At 41.0% G+C, this 18,732-nt stretch overlaps 1 protein-coding gene across 1 annotated transcript in view; it reads left to right on the top strand.

Moving 5' to 3' along the window:
• The first annotated feature begins 535 nt into the window (after window positions 1–535).
• MYH9 (myosin heavy chain 9) overlaps window positions 536–18,732 on the top strand; it is a 70,340-nt gene continuing 52,143 nt past the window's right edge. The window contains exons 1-2 of the mRNA XM_041481401.1: window positions 536–691; window positions 16,164–16,516. Of these exons, the coding sequence (XP_041337335.1) occupies window positions 16,184–16,516 (333 nt within the window). The 5' untranslated portion in view covers window positions 536–691; window positions 16,164–16,183. The remainder of the gene's footprint in view (window positions 692–16,163; window positions 16,517–18,732) is intronic.

The raw sequence follows: 18,732 nt of genomic DNA, 5'->3' as shown, positions 1-18,732 counted from the left end.
TTTTGACTGTCATCTTCCTGCTGCAGGTATTTTGCACTACAACAAGGCTCAGTGGGAACCTCTTGGCCGGGACACCCCCCAGTCCCAAGCCCCATCTCGGGGGAGTTGTGGCACGGCCTCGGGCAGCGGGAGCCCCGCTCCCCGCTCCCGGCCGCGCCCGCTGCCGGCGGGAGCACCAAGGGCCGGCGCGGGGCATTGTGGGGCTGCCGCGCCGTGGGGCGTTGTGGGGGTGGCTCGGCCGGGCTCAACCCGAGCGGATCGGAGCGGGGGAGCCCTACCCGACCCCGCGGCCGGCGGGGTGGAGCCCTCGGCGCCCCCGAAACCCCGCCGCCGCCGCCGCCACTCCCCGCCCGAGCTGCCCCGGTGCCGAGCTGGGCTGAGCTGGGCGGGGCCGGGCGGGGCGCACGGGCGTTGCTAACGGCTCAACGGCTTCCTCAGCCTCCGCACACCTCGGCCACTCTGATTGGTCACGGTGGCCGTCAATCTTCTGGAGCTGCGGCACCATTGGCGGGCGGCTGCGCCGGGGGCGGGGCGGCCCCGCCCGGGCGGGCGGGCGGCTCAGCAGAGCCGGTGAGCGAGCGGCGGTCGCGGTGCCGCGGGAGGAGCCGCAGCCGGAGGACGCCGCACTCTTGCCGTGAGGAGCGCAGCCGCCGCCGCGGCGTTTCCTTCCCTCCACCGTCGCCGGGCTCAGGTGAAGCCGGTCGGGCGGGGCGGTGGGCGCGGGTGGCTCCGGTTTGTCCCCCCTGGCGCCGCGCTTTCCTCTCTCCCTCGCCGGATTTGGCGCCTCTTTGTCCGGCCGGGCGAGAAGGCTCCCGCTGTCCCGGCGCTCTGCTGCTCCGTCCCCGTGGGACCTGCCGTGCCGGTGTGCTCCCCCTGTCCCCCCGTGCCCGCGGAGTGGCCGCTGTGCTCCTGCACGCCCCGCGGACCGGCCCCCGCAGGTGGGGTGGGTGCTTGGCGCTCTTTTCCGCCGTAGCCAGCTCCTGGCCCTCCCTGCTGCCCTCCGCTGCCCGGCCCGCGGGGGCAGCGGGCAGGGGCCGCCGGGCAGCTGTCAGGGCTGCAGCCTGAGTCACGGGCTGACAGCCCTCCTGCAGACACCGCCATGGGCTTGGCTTCCGCCCGCCCGCCCGGCTCCACTTCCTCGTTCGGTTTGGGCCAGGAGAGAGGGAGGGAGGGAGGGAGGAGGGAGTGACAGGGCAAGATGAAGCTTGCACTGAGAGCTCTTGCAGATAGCTTGTGCTTTCAGGCATCACCTCCAACCGAGTAGTAAAAGTTCTCCGGCTTTGAGTGGTATCTTTACCAACTTGTCCTCGGTAGGTGTGGAAAGTAACAAGTTTCATAGCCCCCGAGCGTGGTGCCTGCCCAGGAAGTTTAATGAGAATTGCTCCTAATTTGCCTAAACACAGGGTGAAATGAGTTTTAAAAGAATAACACGCTTCTGGTAATAAAGGGGGATTTTTCAGAAGTAAACTGCATTGGTCAGCAAACTCTGCATGCAGTGACTCTTTAATTCCATTTTCTTTTCCTTCATACAATTCCTTTCCTTCTTTTTTTTTTCCTCTTGAAGCACTGTTTGTGCTCTTGATCTTTCTTCTTTTGTAGGTTTTTCTGCCATATCCTGTCACAATATCCTGAGCGACACTCCATCAGAGTGGACTAAGAACCTAAGCTTTTTTATAACTGGGCAGGTCTTCCAAAACAGAGTAATCTCTCAAACAATGCATTAAAAAAATATGCTTCAAACTTGTAAAGATACTGCAGTAGTCTGCAGGCCAAGGTCCGTTTATAATTTGCCTTCTGTAAGGAAATACAAGGTAGCTTACATGGAGACTGTTGAACCGTGGATTGAGAGATTAAATTACACATTCTTGACTCTTGTATACATCTCCTATTCATAAGGCTAGGTATGGTAAAGTTTTAACTCCAAAGTAACAACCCTCTAATCAGTTACTGCCTTTGTAAAATGCCTTTGAAATTAGTCACTAGGTCATGATGTGACTAAGTTCACTTATCGATGGCATTCCAGTAAAAATGGCAGCAAAAATCATGGTGCAGACATTTATTGACTCATAGATGCACTGTCTGCATCTCTAGTGCTCTCGCAAGGTTTCAATGGGGTAAACAAATATTTTTATTAACTAGAAAGTTGTAATGAGGGGAAAGCAGTTGATAAATGTAAGTGGCACAGAAGGGTTTTGAAGTTGTTAATCACAATTTCCCAAACTGTATAAACACAAGACTTCATACTAATATGACCTTGTGAAAATAACTACAAGGAAGTAATTCAGCAGTTCTGTGATGCTCCATATTCAGGTGGAACTGCTGAAAATTATGTGTTCCACTTCTTGATAGTTTTGTTTATGGCACTTATTCGTAGTGTGTGCACTGTCTTTATGGAGGTGGACAGGCAAAATTTTCTATAACACTAAAGTAGAAGCAAAATTGGTAGTAGTGGGTATAAATGGGGATCTGAACTTCTTTACTGACCTGAAACGTCAAAGTGAGTGTGACTGGTACCAAGCTGGTGAGTGATGTGGTTCTTTTGGGGATCTGGTGTTGTCTCTTGGATGCTTGACTTGTATAGCCAAGGTCTGACTTTGGAAGACCTGTGGAGAAGTATTTGTGACCTCTGGAGAAGAGTTTGTGCTGCTGAGTAGCCTGTGTCTGTTTCTGTATAAACAGGAAGACTTAATAGTCAGGTTCTGTCTGCCCCAAAAGAATGAGTGGAGAAACTGAAGTCCTCTTAGTGGCCTTTACATAGATTGTTAGGCTATTTCTACCATGGTCCTGGGTTGTTTTTTTGGTTGTTTCTTTGTTTCTTTTTCTTTCAAGTTAATCCTGTAAGAAAAAAGTTGCCAGATGATAATTTCATCACAAGAGATAAAGAATAAGATTTTTTCATTATTTCCTCTGGGTAGATTTTGATGTGTTTCAGAATGTTTTAAGAAGAGAAATAGCTTGTGAGAGCTACACCATAATATTTGAAATGAATCTAATGAAAAAGTAATAATAATAATGAAAATAAAAACAACCTTGTCCAGTAAAATCATAGGAAAAATCTCTCACTTAGGAAGCTAAAATAATGTTTGTTCTTCAGCAGATTATTTAGGTATTATGCAAAATGTTGGAGAGTGTTCAAGCTGTGTAGCTGGTTGTAGCTCTAATACTCACTTGAAGTTGAAAACTGCCTTGCAGTTGGATGCCACAGGTGTTCAAGTCTCTTTGCAACATTACTTAGCACTGCAAATGTATCTACTACAAATGCGAAGCTTGCGTTTACCACTTCAACCAACTATCTTGAAAGCACGAACCATTGTTATCTTGGAAGGGCTTTAAAAATACCGTACTGACTGTTTTCAAGTAATAATTCACAGGCTGGTCGTGTGTCAGGCTATTCACATGCAGGTACTACTGGCTTTGTGAAAATACATTTCAGTTGTACGGGGAGATTAGTCTGTCTATATCCAAATTTCAGATTTGATTCTGTTAATGTCCCGAACAAAGGAGACAGGACACTCGTCAGAGGTATTGTGATTTCTGAGCTGATTCTTCTCAGTCTTCCGCTTCCACCCCATCCCTATCCCTGTGTCTTGCCCAGACTGATGTTGCTTATGGATTAGTGTGACCGTAATAGGGTGAGATTATAAATGGGCCCATGGGAGGTGCAGGAACTCATCTAGTTATTGCAAGGTTTACTGAAAGGGGAAGTCAAAGCTAAGGTTGTGTTATCCCCCACAGTACATCTGCTTTTTTGTGTGGTAGCTTTGGGTTATTGGGTAACATGCTGAAACTAACTGATGACTAAAGTGCATTTTAGGGGCTCACAATTAGTGTGCATGTCTACTAAAAGGTGTCCAAAACCTTGATCCTCAGTATATGATTTAATGTATTTTTGTTTGTTTGACTTAATAGTGCACTTAATGCCCTCTTAAGATAAATTTTTTTCTTTGATTTCTTGTGTAAATATCTCGTTACTCTTTGCTTTCTTAGTTTATAATTGAGGCAGAGCTGTTTGCATGTTAAGTAGAGAAATTGTGTGCCTGACATTAAGTCTTCTGTGGGTTGGAACAAAACTGTAATAGTAAAGGATTGCCTACAGCAGCATTGTTTTTGCTGGCAGTTGCTCTAACTTAGTGGTGGCTCGGTGACCTTGTACCTTAAATTTCTTTTCAGTTTAACCACACCATGGTTCTAATTGAGTTTTCTAGTGTAGAAAGAGATGGAAACTAGCAACCTGATTTTAATAGAGTATGCTGAAGCAAAAACACAAATGCAACTTCTGCCCTGCAAGCTAATGCAAATGGGTGTTGTCCAACTAAATGAAATGCATCAATTTACAAGTTCGTCTTAATTATGGTTTATCCGCTTCGCTTTTTTCTTCAGTGGCTGTGAGAACTTGTTCAGAGTACTTGAAGTAATAATCTCAACACCGATTTGTCTTGTAGTCCTAGGCCACTGTAGTGGTTTAACAGTTTCTGACCTCACTGCAGCCCAGTTGTGTTCAGCACAATGGGTTATCTCCATTTTCAGTTAGTGGTCCCTTGGCCTGTTACTGTTCCTCACGATATGTTGCCTTTCTGATCATCCTAAAGAGTCTGGAGAGTCACTAGTGTGTGCAGTGTTCTGGTGATGGAGGTGTGATTGATTTCATTGTGTGATACTGCTGGAGCTAGTACTGCTAAGTCATGTCCTTTTTAACCACAGCGAAAGGGAAACTGGAAAATTGATCTGGCATACTTTGTCTACTGTAAATTATTTCTTGCAGAAGTATTACAAATGTATTGCTGCTGGTTGCAGAGAGGTATAATGAAGTGTAATGCTGTATGCTGTGTCTTGACTTCATGACCTATTTATGAAATCTATGCCTGTAGAGTTTTCATAGGGTTTGGATTCTGCTTGTCTTCATGACTAGAAATTTAAATTTCTCCTAATGCATGTATGCTGACTTTACTGAAAGCAGTAAATAAAACCACATGGGTAAGCAACTTCAGTAAAAACAGGCTAATAATTAATATGTTAAGGGAAACTTAACTTGAAAATCTGTATCATGAAGTCTTCTTAACTGATGAATACTTCCATTCATCAAGAGCTACCATTTTAATGAGTCTCGGCAGGAAATCCATTGTGATGTATGCCTCCGCACAGAACTGGAGTTCTGATTTGCGTGAAAGCAAAGTGGGCGTTCCAACTTGTAAGAAAAAAGGTTTAGAGAAATTTTACAGCTCTATTTTGTCAGTTGTGTGCAGTCAGAGGGCTTTTTTTTTTTCCTGCTGGGTAGCTTCCTGTTTAAAATCTAAGACTTAAAGCAGGCTCTTGTAATAGTTTACTTTGCTTTGTATTGTTTGTAGTGATGAGGGTACATTCACCTGTGTTGTTCTTTTAAGCTCAAAATTTGACCAGTTCGTTTGAATTTAGACTCTTTTACGCAACCTTGGAGGTGCAGTAGGTTTGACTTTGGTTAAAGTTGGCTATGGTCAACAGTCAACCCAGTTAGGTTTAATAATATAATTGTTTTAAATGTTCAAGAATGAAAAAAAAGAAAGGAAACCTACAACCAAATTTCAATTAAAAATTTAGTTGTTTCTGTTTTTTTCCAGATGTGACTGACTTAACAGAACTGTAGTATCAGTTTGTAGGTCAATTGTTAGTAAGTTCTTTTTGATGGGGACTATTACATGTAAGTCTCCTTGCTATTTGCTGCAACAGATTCCAATCTTTCTGTGCTAGAATTGATAAAATCAGTTATTTTGAATTGTGTGACAAAGTAATTTTCATTGATGCACTGTCAATTTAAGAAAAGACACCTTATCTTAGGATTTAGACATATTTGAACAGATACAGGGTGTTTAGATGAAAGAACTTCACAAGAAATATTGAGTGTAAACAGTTAACTGGATTAGAATGTTCCTGGCTAAGCACTTGAAACTAGTTGGTTTATAAGGTAAATTGATTTTTGTACCTTTTCTTTAAGTGTAGATGAAACAAAATACTCTCAGTCTTCTGTTTTGGCTATATCAGTCATAGTTTAAAATGTAGAGGAAGGTGTTGACATTTTGCTTTGGGTTTTTTGGGTGGTTGTGAGGATAAATAGTTGTGTGTTTATCAGTTAGTGAGTGAAACAGGTCAGAAGGGGAGAATTTGAGATTAAGATAACCAGAAACAGCAATTTAATTTGTAAATTCCTCATTGTGGTAACTATCTAGAAAACAATTTTACTTTTTGCTTGTAAATGCATATGAAGTAGTCTAAGAAATATTTCTTTTGTATTAGTGGAATTTTATTTTTTTAGCAGAATGCCACTTAAATATATTTTGTCCTTCATAGTTGTGGTTCAGACATCACTTTTTTCCCATTGTTCAGAGATAGAAATGATTTTTATTCCTTTCTGACATCAAGTGGAATGTATTCAGACTTCTCAGAATTGTTCAGATAAATGGAAGTATGGATGCAGATATACAGTAGACTACCTAAAATAGTTAAATAATTGGATACTTGAAACTGCTGCGTTTCAAGTGGATGTGTCTGCATACAGACCAAGTAAATCTTCTTTCTTAGAGGAGCATAAATACCAAAAAAGATTTCTCTACATGCACAAAAACTCTTTAAATTGTGCCTTAAGATTTGTGACTTAACCCAGGCAATAAAAGCTAAGCGAACTGGTTTATGTTGCAATATGAATCTTTACAGCAGACACTAAAGTCTGTGACATTTCATTACACAGTAAATTATTGTGAATTGGTTTAATGGCCCTTTCCAAGTTTAATGCAGTATATGATGGGAAAAGTAAAATGAGAACACACAAATGTGATGAGAAAGATGTATTAGTCATAAAATAAGGATTGCCAATTTATTAGGCAAATTAACTTCTAAAAGCTATCTGCATTGCCCATGTAGCACTGACATATACATGTGCAAAATCAGTTTATCTTCTTGCACATGGTGGGAGGTAATCTTTTATGTGGCAAATCCTAATTTTTTTCCTAATGGGCAGAACTGTATAAATAAATTTTAGTTCTTTAGTGCTCAAAAAACTCGATGTAGACTTAAGTGATAAGTATCACCATGTTGTATTATTGCTAATTCTGTCAGGAAAAAGTGCAGCTGCAGTAGTGGTTCAGCTCTTGCTCATGTAGATAAGGAGAAGACTATCGGAGAGTCACGAGATGGTTTGGGTTGGAAAGGACCTTAAAGATCATTTTGTTCCAATCCCCTGCCACGAGGGACACCTTTCACTAGGCCAGGTTGCTCAGAGCCCCATCTCACCTGGCCTTGAACACTTCCAGGGATGAAGCATCCACAACTTCTCTGGGCAGCCTGTTCCAGTGCCTCAGCACCACAGCACTGCTGTGTGTATGGCAGTGCACAACGTTGTTAACTATGGTGGAGACATGAAACAGTTTGGCTACTCTGTGCTCAGTGTTTCCTTATGTAGTTTTTGATCCTTTTAGGGCAGGAAGCAGAACTTTATTGGAAAGTTTCAAATTATATTTATTTCCTCGTATGGGAACCATGGAATGACGTATCAGTCACCTGTCAAAAGGAGATAATTTTCTTTTTTTTCCCAAAAAGGTTTTTTCTTGTATTGCCAGAATATATAAAATTGTATATGCCATATAGCCATGATTGTAATAGTCCAGACTAAGTCTCTACTTCAAGTGCCCTTGCTTTTACTGATTTGAGATTGAAAGATGGGTCCTTTCTTCTCCTCTAACACAAAAATCAGTGTTTCAGGAGATCCAGACAGGAGGGCACGGTTGGGTGAATTCTAAAATTAGCGATGCCTAATGCTGTTCCTTTTTAAAGGCTGATATATTTGCCAATGAGAGAAGAAAGCACAGGTCAGGGAGGGAGCAAGCTAACCAGAAGACAAACTTGAGTGTTCCTCATGTGCTCTACTGCATCACGAGCTTTCTGTAGAACAATGCTTATAATGGATAGCTAAGAGGCTGTGCCAGACCTTGTATGCAATAGGGAAATGCCACAGTTTGGATTTTCAGACTATCTTGAACATGATGTTTATGAGCACAAGTATTTATAAAACAAATATAAATATAATACAAATAAAAATTTAAAAACCATAAATACTTTCAACCTGGCTTCCTTACACATCCTGGAACATAAAGGCTATGTAGCTTTTTCTTCTTTGTGTAAGAATTGCTGTGTTGTCATGTCCAGAAAGTGTCATTCTTCAGACCTCTACCTCAGACATCACTGTCATAAACAGAGATATAGGTCTTCTTATTGAGCTGTTATGTGTTGCTGGAAGGGTTGAGAATCCAGCTTGGACCCTGTAGAGGCGGTACACTTCTCTATGCCAGGATTTTGCCTGCCATTCCCATAGCTGCTGTAAATGTGCAGCAGAATGTTTTGAAACAAGAAAAATATGAGATGTAGCAGAAGGCTGCTTGTACACAGTCCTAGTTTGGCGCAGTAGGTTGAGCTGAAAGTGTTTAGAGAAACTTTTGCTGCAAAGTAAAAACAATACTTAAAAAAATTATTTACTGGACATATTTAGACTAATGCTTTGTTCTTTTCTTTATGAGCTGGAAGATGATTAGTAATATTGATGCTGAGATCAAAGCAATTTGTCAGTTAATGTTAGCAAGAGTAATTGTTCCTGTAAGATGACTTTATCTTGGCCAGGTAAATGCTAAATATTTGCATCTAAAAGGATGAACCAGCACTGTATTTTTTGTGTCTGTATTTAGGTGTAATTGTTTTATTCCTTGTTCGCTCTTGCAGTGAATTGAAACCCGGCATCGACAAAGATGACAGGGAGTGCTAATGGATGTATGTAGAGTTAGCTTACACAGTGCCTCAGAGTTCTTGGCAGATCCCTTTTTAGCCTTAAATCAGAATATTAGGGAAGGAATGAAAAGTGACCCCGAGGTAAGAAAGGTTAAAACTTTCTAAGCGCTTTCCCCCTCTCATGCAATGTCCGTAGGGAACTCTGCATGCCTGATCAGAACTTACGCGGGCCATTATGCCTCCTGAAAACAAGTCTTCCAGCAAAACAGCTTGAACAGCAGGGATGGGCTGCAATTTTCTGAACTACAGCTGTCTCCTTAAGTGGGATTACTTTGCTGAGTGGTCACGAAGAATGTGTTCTCCCCCTGGAATGTTTTCCTTGTGGGCACACTGTCTCTGTAAGAGGAATTCTCTCCTCTGCTGAGAAGGCATGTACTGTACTCCACTAATGAGAAACAACAGTTGCAGAAAGTGTATTATGCAGGATTGTAAACTTTGAATATTTATTCAAAGTGAATGGGGTTGGGTGGCAGCCAGCCTAGCTTTGTCATGCTAAAGACTGGACTTGAAATCAACAGAAGGCTACCCTCCCCCTCCCTAAATCAGTGTTTGGTGTGTTTAAACAGCATACACAGGCTTCATAGAGCTGATTAACTGTATTGGTGCCATCTACATGATTGTGTAGTAGTCTTTATGTCTCCCTGAACTCATAAGGTGCAATTAAAATAGAGGCAAGCATACCCTCCCTAGCATTAACTTAGGGAAGCTATGCCTGGCTTTATTTGCCTGTAACCTATAGTGGTTAATTACTGCATGCAGTGTGGTTGCCCAAGATTGTTCCTGTGCTTCTGTAGCCCGTGGTGAAGCCTGCATTATCCTGTTTTCAGTCTTTGGTACCCAAAAGTAGCCTCTTCATATTGGCATTAATATTTGCTAAATGCATGTGTGCCGTGCTTATAGGACTGTTCTCACAGTCCTGCTGTATTTGAAGCCAGTGGAGAGAAAAGGTGACAATTAAGTGACATGTGTCTTGCTTGTACGTGGGTTTGTGGCCTTTGCATTTTACCATGGGCAGTCCCAGCTGCCAGAGCAAACCCCCTCTGTCAGCTGTTACAGTAGAATATATGCAAGTGCTGCTTCACACATACCAGAGAGGTGCTTGGCAGCTGAGGAAGAGGGCTGGACATGGAGAAACCGAGAGACATTTATTCCATGTTCACTGGTCTGAGGATGTGTGTTGGGTACCTTTAGGCCACTTGGAAGGTGCAAAATTGCCTTCAGTTTCTTTCTTTTGTCTTACCTGTAGTCTGGCCAGTAAGTCCTTCCGTGCAATAGAAGCATCACTTATGCATTAGATCATTAGACTCCCCCTTCTAGGTTCTTAGAGCCCCACATACAGAGAGGGCACTTTAATGCTCTACCTTGAGTTTAATTTACAGTAATAAACAGGATAGCTGGCAAGTCTGGGCAGCACTACAGTCAAACTGAGTATGCAACAATAATTGCCAGCAAACTGCATTCCAGTTGTGAAATAAATCTTTCAACAATGTATTGTGTGCGTCAGACTGTGACTGGAGAGGGAAGCAGTGAACTACAGTAAGCCTAATAGCAGTCATTATGAATCCCAAATAAAGCTGAAATAGAAGAAATGAGTCTGCATGGCAGCTTTCTGAATGCAAAGGGTAAGTGCAGCTCGGTGCCTTCAGCGTGGGGGCTGCCTGTGAGGGGGTGTTAATTGCGAGCTCAGGTACTTGCCTGGTGTTATATTCTCTCTGGGATAACTGAAATTTGTGATTCTTACATTCAGCCTGAAGCACCAAGCACTGGTGTGTCTCAATGTACTGAACTTGAGAAATAAGCAGCTATAACCTGTCCATCAGTTCAGCTTCCTGCCAGTTTTTCCTTCTCCTTCCCCTCTGCCTCCTTGTGATTCATTTCTCACCCTTAGTGATTTAAACTCCGGTTTTTATGTAGGTGTTACTTACAAATTGGAGCAGTTTGGGCTAACAAACTTTACAGTTTTCTTTTCCATAAATATACTGGCACTTGGAGCTGTGAAGTGTCAACCTAAACAAATGAGATCTGAACAGTTTTTTAGTGAATACAAAGGAATTATAGGAAGTTTTTTATTGGTGGGTTAGGAGTTCTATATTGTCAGTTCATGGTCACTGTAGCTAGCCTGGCCACTGAAGTCTATTTTAGACTAGTTTAGTCTAGCGTTCTAGCTGCTCCTAAATTCTAATTTGAGGAACTGCATTCAGCTGGCTAGGGAAAATGAAATAGTTGAATTGCAGGAATAATGTAAGTATTAGCTGTTCAGATCATAGCTTAGTAAGGATTCCCAACATCTGAATGTTTCAAACTTAGTTGGAATCATTAGCAGTTTCTCAGATTAATTTTTAAATGCTTTGTATTAACAAATAATCAAATTTCTTCACTGAGTACAACTTAGTTGTACCTAAAATAGGGCCATGAGTGACCAGTAGTGCAGTAACTTCCTAGTGCAAAAGTCTTGTCTTGCCTATAGAAATGGTGTACATTCCTTTTGTTCTGTGAAAGGGCCTTTTGTTTTGTATTGCACCCTCTGGCAACCTGCTAAAGGTAAGATAGTTTGGAAAGTGGTGGCAAAGTTGTATTCATGAACTGCTTTTAAAAGGTGAACTCTTTAAAGAAAGATAAATTGACTTGTAGTCTAAATATGTTTGCTATTTATTGTTCATTGTTTTTGTCACCCTTTAGGGTAGTTCCTCTTGCACTGTAAGTAGAAAGGCACTAGGCAAACCATGTGGGAGGATTGTTTAATATGAAATCACAGAAAATTTGTAACAGTGTCTCACTGGTGGATATGAAACAGAAGAAAACTTCCAGTAATTATCCACTTATGTCTGTTTTCCTGCAGGCTCAGTCTTACAGCAAAGTTCTGAAGTGGTGACATGAATTGCCAAGGATTCAGTGCATGTATATGGCTATTTCGCATCCTGTGTAGTACAGTACTTCACAAACTTCTCATAATTCATTAAAGTAGGGAAATGAAATATGTGTGAATAAAACTGTCTATTCTAGTGTAGTAATGCATCTTTGCTAGGAAAGGAGCTGAAGCTAAGAACAACAGTGTGTGGATCCCTACTTTAATGATGGTTTAGGTAACTCAGACTGGAGGTGTTTCCTTGCCCAGCCAGTGCTCTAATACTTGTAAGTGTGATGCTTTAACTCTTGCAGTCATGCTCTTAGGAAATAAATATAGAATTCTTATGAATTCTATTTCTACTTCAGCTGTTAGCTCCATAGTTTAGTAAGGCCCAAGCTTATCTAATGGAGCAGTGGCTCACTCCCAGGAAATTCTGTGGCTGATGACAGAGTAAAGTCAGCAGGAAGGAATGGGGGATGTAGTGCAAATAGTTATTGAAAATTAAATTGCAAATAGGTATTGTTCTGTGCTTTTAGCAGTTGCAAAACACTTGTAATTGAAAGAAAGGGACCTTACAGCAGAGATAGCTTTTAGACCTTTCCAAACCAGATAAAGTGTTTGTTCCCAGGTTTATTGGAAGCACTTGATGCTGCTTTAAGCAGAGAGTGTGTGAAGTGTCTTATAATTCAAGCCTTAAGGCTATGAAATTGCAGGAGACTGAGGCAAACTTCTGTCCATATAACTGTATTTCAGTGAGGGTTTGAAGTAATTCTGCCTAATTCAAAGGGAATGCATGTCAAGTTAAATCCAGTGTTTGACTTGTTCCTCTCAAAAGAATCTGTCTACTGGGAAACATGTTTGTCAACAGGGCAGTTGGTATTATTTTTAAGGTTGCACTACGTACTGATGTCTTGGTCCCATCCTATTCATGACTGTAGAGATTATTTTGTCTCTATCTGTGACTGTATGGCATCTTTCTGGCAATTATGTAGTTAGTTAAATGGCAAAGAATGTCTCTTGGACTCTGAAATAATGGAAAACAAGCAAAGTCTGACCAGCCTCATCCCTAGACTGCTGTGAACCACAATAAGGGAACATACTGGGTTAACGGGGAAGTGATTGTAGTGTATGTCGTTTTTGGAAACAATACTAGGAAGGAGACATTTAAACTCAAAACAAGGATGGTCTGTCTTCCTTCTGTATTCTTTGGTCATCTTGCCTATAGACAGGCATCAAAAAGAATATTGTTAACGGTATTCTCATCTGGCAGTTGCACAATAGCTATGTAAAGATAAATGTCCTTGTCCTACATAATTATCTACACCCCAAATGCAAACTACCAGGCAAACAAATTGCTTCCTAATTTGTTCCTAAAACAGCAATGATTTGCATTCATTGTGAGCTGCTGTAAGAGCTTACTGAGCTTGCTTCCTTCCTTGACCACTTTAAGGGACTTTTAGAAATGCCCAGTGAAATGCAGCATAATCTAGGAAGATAAGTTTAGGAGTCCATGAGATGGAACTTGCTGAATCTGATTCCTCTGGTACTGTTCTTGTGGAGAAGAGAAATTAATGGTTGGTTTGTGGTATTGCTAGTTTAGACGCCCTGTGGGTTCGAAGTCAGCCTCGAGAATAGCTCTAATGCCATGTTAGCTTAGCTTGAGCCTCTGTCTTCTACTACGTGAGGATTCTGTTCTGGAGCACAGGAGAGCTAGTTTAAGGTGATGATAAGAAGGCTGCTGCTGCCATGCAATAAGGGGATTTTCAAGTCTGTTTCAAGTCTGAGGTGCAGACCCTTTTGGAATCTCCTCAGTACTATTTGGTAGTACTTAAAATATTAAAACTTATAATAAATACAAATATTTATATATACAATAGATTATACTATATTAATATATATTTAATATATTAAAAATATCTTGAATATCTTGTTTGGTGAGATTTTAGAATAGCTGTGTTAGGCTATTTCTCCTGCTACTGTGAAAGTTGTTTTGAGCCCTGAAAATAAAAAGGTATAGATGCTCTAGAATGATCTCTTACTGGCTGAAGATGCTCTCTTGTCGTATGTGAGATAATTTGGGGTTCTCTTCCTGCAAGGAATTTGATTAACTTCTCTGTAGCTATTTTTATTTCCTTAGTTTTCTTCAGATCTAGGACTGACTGGGGATACCCTTTGAAAGATTTTTTGTGGTCTTACCTACTCCTTAGCCAAAAAAGAATTAGTCTTTATCGTAGAATGTATCTTAAGATGTACTGAATGCATGCATGTACTCCAGCAGCCAGGAAGTGAGGACTGTATTTCAGTGTAATGTAGGACACTTCAGATGGCTGGTTACTTTGGATTCCTCAGGAAATGATGAAACTGAATTTAGCTGAAGCATAGTGCCTCTGTGTCCTGCCTGATTATAGCCAAAAAAGGCAACTGGTTACATTCTGGGAGTGCATAGGCAGGAAGCTGTGTAATGGAGGGTAGAGCACAGCTGTTGCTTTGCCAAACCTGATACAACCCTGAACACAATTGAATATTTCTTATTTTTTTCTTTTTCCCCTCTTTCCTTCCACTCCCTTTTTTTAACCCCTTGATCACAACCTGCAGATGATATTCTGCAGTGTTATTAAATCCTAATATTTTCTGTTGAATTGTTGGTCTTCTTTATTTGCTATATACTCTGTCAGGCTTGCTCTTATGGCATGGTCTTGGAGCTCTCCTGACAGCTCAAGTTTTTTATGGCAGCCTCCAGACTGCTTCATCTTATCTTTACAACAAATCTCTTTGTCGTGTATCCGTTAAAATCTAGTTTTCAAGAATAATATGAAAAGGAGGAGTTGCTCTGAGAATCACCATTGTGGTTGAGGGGGAAGTGTCAGTGACCCTGTGGGGAAGGAAAGATGAGGTCAGGTGTGGAATAGCTGCTTAGCATATCCTGTAAGGCTTAAGACAAAGATTTTAAACTCAAGCTAAAAGAAGTGATTATTTATAGAGTGATTTTCTCTTTGTTTGCTGAAGAATTTTTGACTGTGAATATACAGCTATCCATACAGTCTCTGGCACAAAGTTACATACCACTTACAGCGATACATTTGTTGAAAGGAATTTCCCTACACGCTTGCAAATGACTGGTGTGGGCATTGGCGCCCGTCATTATTATGGCTGATGTTTTTCTGGCTTCATTCACTGTTTGCTAATGCTGGGACTCTACATCTATTGTTGCTCTCATGCATGTTTTGGGAATTGAGCTGCTTCTGTCCCGCTTTCAGTACTTTTTTGTCTGCAGTGTGTGTAGTCAGACTTCACTTACTTGATTTGCCTGCTGGTTTGTAAATATGAATTCTGTAGAGAAGTTATCCATATAGCTCCTGATAGCCTTCTAGGACATAAGTACTCATATTTTAATTTCCTGTTCTTTAGGTGGTAAAGAGCTCTAGTTTCTATTCAAGCTATGAGAAACATACATTGAGGACACTGGTATCTTTGTGAGGAAGAATTCGAGAAGTAATGTTTATGGCATCTTGTAAAGAGGCTGCTGTTACATGGTTAATGAGCCTTGACGCATGCAGTCCTTTTCTGATTGAAAGGACTTCTGAATGGCACTAATAAAATTGCTGCCTTATAAACTGGAAAATCCCTGGCGGTAGTGTTCTGGTTTTGATGAAACACTAAATCTAGGGTGCCATTTTTCAAGTATGCCGCCTAAGTCTCCCTTTTGTAGGGATGAAACTCTCTCCTCTATTTGACCACAGCTTCATAGAAGGATGTTATTAGAAGATATTTACCTGTAAAACTTCCTGATTTGTTCTGTAACCATCTTGGAGATATTTTGCTACTGAACATTATCTAGTGAAAAAAAAAAAGATATAAACTGGTGGGCTGGGTATTACTACTAAGCTGGTGATGGAAAGTATCCAATATCAGTCTTAACTGGTGTCTGCAAATTTCTGCTGTCTTTTAGAAGCAAAGCGCACCTCACATTTTAGGCTGGTAGTTGACATTTCGGAGAAGTTGTGGTTTTTGATTTATAGCTTGTCAGTGTAAAGAGATACAAAGTAAAAGTGTTGATTACACGTTTATGATTTTATTTCTGAGCCAATATCTCTGCCAATAGAGCAGTGAAGGGTTAATCTTGACCTGAATGTTACTGACATAGTGTCTGATGCTATGAGGGTTGGCACAAATCATTTGTTGCTTGCCACTTTAATGTGCTTCCTCTTTTTTGCCAAATAATGGCTTCCAAATGCTTAACGGACAGTGTTTTGTTGTAGGTTTTGGGGTTTTTTATAAACTGCTTGCTAGTTTGGTTTTTTTCATACTCTTGGCAAGCAAAACCTTGGCCTTATTGGAAGTTTGACAACTTTAGCAGTGCTTACTAACATGAAATTAAAGAAGGGAGAGGCATGCTCTAATGACCAGGGATTCAGAGTACTTAGCATGTGCCTGTCTGCCTCTGAGAAGTTGCAAGGCAATTTGAGGCTTTAAAAATAACTTTTTTCTTTGTTTCATCCTCTCTTCACAGGTCCCCAGCTGTAAACCACAATGTCGCAAAGAGACGCAGATAAGTACCTTTATGTGGACAAAAACATCATCAATAACCCCCTGACTCAGGCTGACTGGGCAGCTAAGAAGCTGGTATGGGTTCCCTCAGAGAAGAATGGCTTTGAGGCAGCTAGCCTGAAGGAAGAAGTAGGAGATGAAGCCATCGTGGAGCTGGCAGAGAATGGAAAGAAAGTGAAAGTAAATAAGGATGACATCCAGAAGATGAACCCCCCTAAATTCTCTAAAGTAGAAGATATGGCAGAGCTCACGTGCCTGAATGAGGCTTCTGTGCTTCACAACTTGAAGGAGAGATACTACTCAGGACTGATCTATGTAAGTAATCTTGTCTGATGGAGTAGGAGTTCCTGATTACATAGTGTGTGAACTTAATGTAATTGCTTTGCTCCTAAATGTGTATGTTAGCCTTTCATTGCCCCTATACACAACTCATCATGTGACTTACCTTCTTCCCTCTACTTAAAATTTTTTCACTAAACTATGCCAATCCCCCTCTAGTTAATGTTGAAGCTTTTGAGGAATGCCACGATAAATCTGGCTTTAATGTTTGAATGTCTTTGTTTGCAGGATGTTTTGAATGCCTTTTAACTTTGTGAGCAAGACACAAGAGCAGTTGGATAGTGGTAAACAGCGAGTCTGATCTGAACCTAACCAAATAATAATAATAAAAACACAGTCCCAATCCACCCAGCATCTGAAATGTGTTTCCCATGTCTGGAGCTTCAGTGGGAAAGAATGCTAGTGCCAAGCTTTTTGTGTGGATCTCAGAGCATCTTCCTAGAGAAGAAACATGTGTGCCTGCATGTACTTACAGATAGGAAATGTTGCTTTTCTTTCCATCCCCAAATGGACAAGAGCAGAGATTGCTGCTTCTTGTTGCTGTGTAAATAACAGATACCATTTATGGGACCAAGGGTCATACCCAATGAAGCAGGTAGCAACCACTTCACTGAATACCAAAGGCAATAAATAGGGAAAGGTGGGGAAAGAGACTTCGGAACCTTGTTTAGTGATCATTACCTGGTTCTTCAGTTCCCTTCTGATTTTCCCCTTCATGTTGCCTGTGTTTAGCAAGCAGATGTTGGTCATGCTGGTTTCTGTTTTATTAATACTCTGCAGTTCTAGAACGAGTTGTTAAACTCAGCAGTAATGTAAAATTTGTATGCAGTGATTGGTTAAAACAGGACTAGGGAGAGCACAAGGGAGAAATTAATGACTTAATAGTGCTGTGTCTGCTCTTCTGGAGTGGCATGAAGGCGTACAGATGACTCTTGGAGAAATTGTCAGAGATTATCTGAAAGATCAAGGCTGATACAAATTTGGTCTGACTTCCACAGTCTGATGTCAAAATTTGAGAGCTAATGTGATTGGAAGTTGATGTGGCTTATTATTTTTGTAGTTAACAACTCCTTCCACTATTGGTCAAAATCTACTCTCAGATGGAAAAATCTTGGTATTCAGATGAAATAGGATATGCAAGATCCATATGTAACATTTTTAGAGTAGGAAACACTGCTACATTATATAATAATTGTTGAAAATAGTTCAGCAGTGTCTCAAGGTCTGTTGTATGCTGTGCAATGGGCTGTTTCACATATATGCAAGATACCATCTGAAATTTCAGACATGGTCTGTGACTAATAAATTGAGTTATTCTGATTGGATTGTAAGAAGATTGTAAGATTTTTTGTAAAAAATCCCCACACCCTTCACCCAAGCAAACCTTGCACAGTGTTTCTCTATTACAGAATCTAAGTCTTGCCAAAACTGTGTTCCTGTGCACTTGTGAAATGGACTGATCTCACCTGTCAGCAGTTCTCAGCAAGTCAGGAGATTAATGAGAAGGCTTAAAATACTTTCATTGGAGTGGCTGTTAGTTGATCATTAATCCGCTTGAAGAAAGGGAGTAGACGCAGTGCATCTCCAGCATAAATGGCTCTGCAAAGACTGCAGGCGTAGTTTAGTTCTGTTCTTCTCCTTTCTTTCTTATTTGGTAGCAGGACTGTGTGTTTTTCTAAGTTATTTTCTTTTCTCCTTTTTATTTATCTTTATTTTTCTGTCTTTCTATCCTCTAATACAAAGGGGGAAATCTTATTGCTGGTTCAGGCAAATTTTGAGTGAGGAGTGTCAAACAGTTGAAGAACTAAGAGCTTGACTCCAAACACCATTTTACTGCTTCCATGTGTGGATCAGTTTTGCACTGAGGTGACTTGCTAAGAGACTGTCTTTCATATTAACCCTTTCTATTTGGAATCCTTTATCAAAAGGTCATTTTCAGCTTTTGTGAATCATTTTTGCTTACCTGAACTGCTTTGTTTGTATTCAGTGTGAAACTCAAAACTCAATCTTACACATTCCAGTTATTTTATTGAAGTTAACTGTTACTGGAAAATAAATTTTCTGATGCTGTCAGCTTTGTGCCATGCTGCAGATGGTCCTTTCACCTCCTCAGAGTTAGTTTAGCAGTTAGAAAAATAAAACTGGTTCCAGTTTGGTGTGTGTGTCACTTGAAATAGTTAGTGAAAGGTAAT

This window comes from Pyrgilauda ruficollis, unplaced genomic scaffold (assembly GCF_017590135.1).
Source record: "Pyrgilauda ruficollis isolate IOZ18807 unplaced genomic scaffold, ASM1759013v1 scaffold56, whole genome shotgun sequence".
In the NCBI taxonomy this organism is placed as follows: domain Eukaryota; kingdom Metazoa; phylum Chordata; class Aves; order Passeriformes; family Passeridae; genus Pyrgilauda; species Pyrgilauda ruficollis.
Note: the sequence above shows the minus strand (reverse complement) of the source record. Positions and strands in the feature narration are given on the sequence as shown.